The sequence below is a fragment of the Mesitornis unicolor genome, unplaced genomic scaffold (assembly GCF_000695765.1).
Source record: "Mesitornis unicolor isolate BGI_N332 unplaced genomic scaffold, ASM69576v1 scaffold28860, whole genome shotgun sequence".
In the NCBI taxonomy this organism is placed as follows: domain Eukaryota; kingdom Metazoa; phylum Chordata; class Aves; order Mesitornithiformes; family Mesitornithidae; genus Mesitornis; species Mesitornis unicolor.
This window is the reverse complement of record NW_010158031.1, coordinates 3,389-5,581: the sequence shown is the minus strand read 5'-3', so window position 1 is coordinate 5,581 and position 2,193 is coordinate 3,389. Positions and strand designations below refer to the sequence as shown.

Here is a 2,193-nt window from a genome sequence, read left to right as displayed (position 1 = left end):
ACCCATTCCCACCAGAAGGCATCAGAGTCACCCCCGGACCTGGCACTGTCTTTCTGCCCCCCCACAGGGGCTGCACAGGGGGACCAGCCTCACTGACCTCCTCCCCAAAACTTGCATCCCCCGAACCAGGGAGCTGGGTGCTGGGGGACCAAGCCACAGTGCCTGATGTGGTGTGGAGTGGGCGGAGGGTGGCTCCTGCGGCCCCTGCAACCTCCCACACTTCCTCCTGGCCAAGGTACAAAATGAGAAGCACACGGGCGCAGAGTGGGTGCGGGGACATGCCAGCGTCCCCCCAGCACCTGGCAAGCACCTCTGGGCATCCCACAGCTCCCTGGCCACAGGTAAGGGGCTCCTCTTCCCTGGGGAAACTGAGGCATGGGCAGGGTGGGCAGGCAGGAAGATGGCTTACCCAAGGTCACCCAAGGGCACTGGGACGGAAACCCAGGCGTCTGGTGTCCCATGTCCTGCCCTGCCCGCTGTGCCACCCTGCTGCAGTGGGGAGCATGGGGCACTTACACCCCTTGGGGCACACTTGGGCATGCTTGGGCACACACGGTCCTGTGAGCACACAAGGACCCTGCCATACACACCCCTATGCACACACATGTGCACCCTTAGCCCTGTGCCCAGCCACCACCTGCGGTGACAAGCCCAGGACCTGCCACCTCCATTCCATGGGCAATGTCCCTCACCCTGTCCCCAGGGTGCCCCCGTCACCCCTCAAAATATCTGTGCTGCACTGTGCCCCCCAGCCCCCTCCCCGTGCCCACAACACCCCCAAACCCCACGCCAGCACCACAGGCAGCATGCTGTGCCAGGGGGCTCTGCCAGGGTGAGAGCTTGGTTTGGGGGGGCTGCATGTCAGGGGCTGTGCACCCCCCTTCCCCCTAGGAGCTCCCTGCACTGTTCGTGGTGTGAGTGAGGGAAGCGAGAGTAGAAGCAAAGGCAGCGCTTCCTCCATGCCAAACCCACATCCTGAATCCTGGGAGACAGAGACAAGGATAGGGACACCCTAGGGTGGGGGGACTCAGCCCCAGCAGCCCCCCAAGGAATGGGCTAGTAGCTGGACATGGCATGGGGGCAGAGCCCAGGGGCATTTTGGGACAGGGCACATGGCCAGCTAAGTGGGGATGGGATGGGGCACATCTGCCTACCTCATACCCCATTTGGGGGGACACGTGCAGGGCAAGGAAGGGCCTGAGCCCGTCCTCTCTTACCTTAACAGCAGGCAGGTCTGGGGTGGAGCTGAGAAGGAAGACCCTCTCCTTGGGGCAGAGTTTGGGGGTGCCAGGTGAGTGCCAGCTGGTCCCCTCTCATTGCTGCCCCTGCCTTTGCAGACCCTCAGTGGACAGCCATGGCAGCAGATGGGGAGCTCAACCGTGTCATCAAGGACTTGCAGAGTAAGTGTGCCAGCCCATCCCCTGCCAGCGTGTCCCCTGCATGGCATGGCTCATCCTGGCCATGCTGGGTCCCTCCTTGTATCCAGATGGTGGGTCACTGCCATGGGTGCCATACTCCTCCCGAAAGGCTCCCCAGCACCAAACCTGCCACTGCTGCCTGCTTCTGTCCTCACTGCCAACCTAGGGGACCAGCACTGCCTAGGGGGTACCTGCGCCCCTCGCTCCCTCTGCTCCCCCGTTTCATCCCGGGGCAGGTTCCTCTTTCACACGACAGCAGAAATCCCCGAGGTTGGGAGCCGGGAGGCAGTGGGAGAGGATGTGGGATGGGGCACAGTGCCCGCTGCCCAGGCAGGGCTGTGCCAGCTCAGCCGTGCCGTCCTGCAGAGACCGTGACTGAGCTGAATCGTGGCTACCGGGAGCAAAACCTGCCGGTGACAGACGGGAGCCGGGAGCTGCACAGCCTCTGTGCCCAGTTGGAGTTCCTCCTCCAGGTACTGCCTCTCCTCCATCCCTGCTTGTCCCTGCCTCAGTTTCCCCTGGGGTGCTGCTGAGAGCAGAGGGGAGCCCCCACCAGCTGTTTTGAGGGGTAGGATGACCTCAAGTGGCATTGTCCAACCCTGGGCATCCCCAGACACACAAGCACCGGGACCAAGCTCACCCACGTCCACATGTGTAATTGGACATGCTGCAAAAGGGAAACTGAGGCATGGAGACAGAAAAGAGGGGGCAGCCAGGGGACACCAGGACCCACCCTTCTGGGGAAGTTGGCTGGATCCCAGCCCCACTGGGGACA

At 63.1% G+C, this 2,193-nt stretch overlaps 1 protein-coding gene across 1 annotated transcript in view; it reads left to right on the top strand.

Annotated features, from left to right (window-relative positions):
• Nucleotides 1–235: 235 nt before the first annotated feature.
• The window catches only part of LOC104538908 (RUN and FYVE domain-containing protein 4-like), a gene marked incomplete at both ends in the record, with an annotated part of 4,772 nt that continues 2,814 nt past the window's right edge, over nucleotides 236–2,193 (top strand). Inside the window, 4 exon segments of the mRNA XM_010182274.1 lie at nucleotides 236–341; nucleotides 1,338–1,400; nucleotides 1,585–1,718; nucleotides 1,839–1,891. Of these exon segments, the coding sequence (XP_010180576.1) occupies nucleotides 236–341; nucleotides 1,338–1,400; nucleotides 1,585–1,718; nucleotides 1,839–1,891 (356 nt within the window).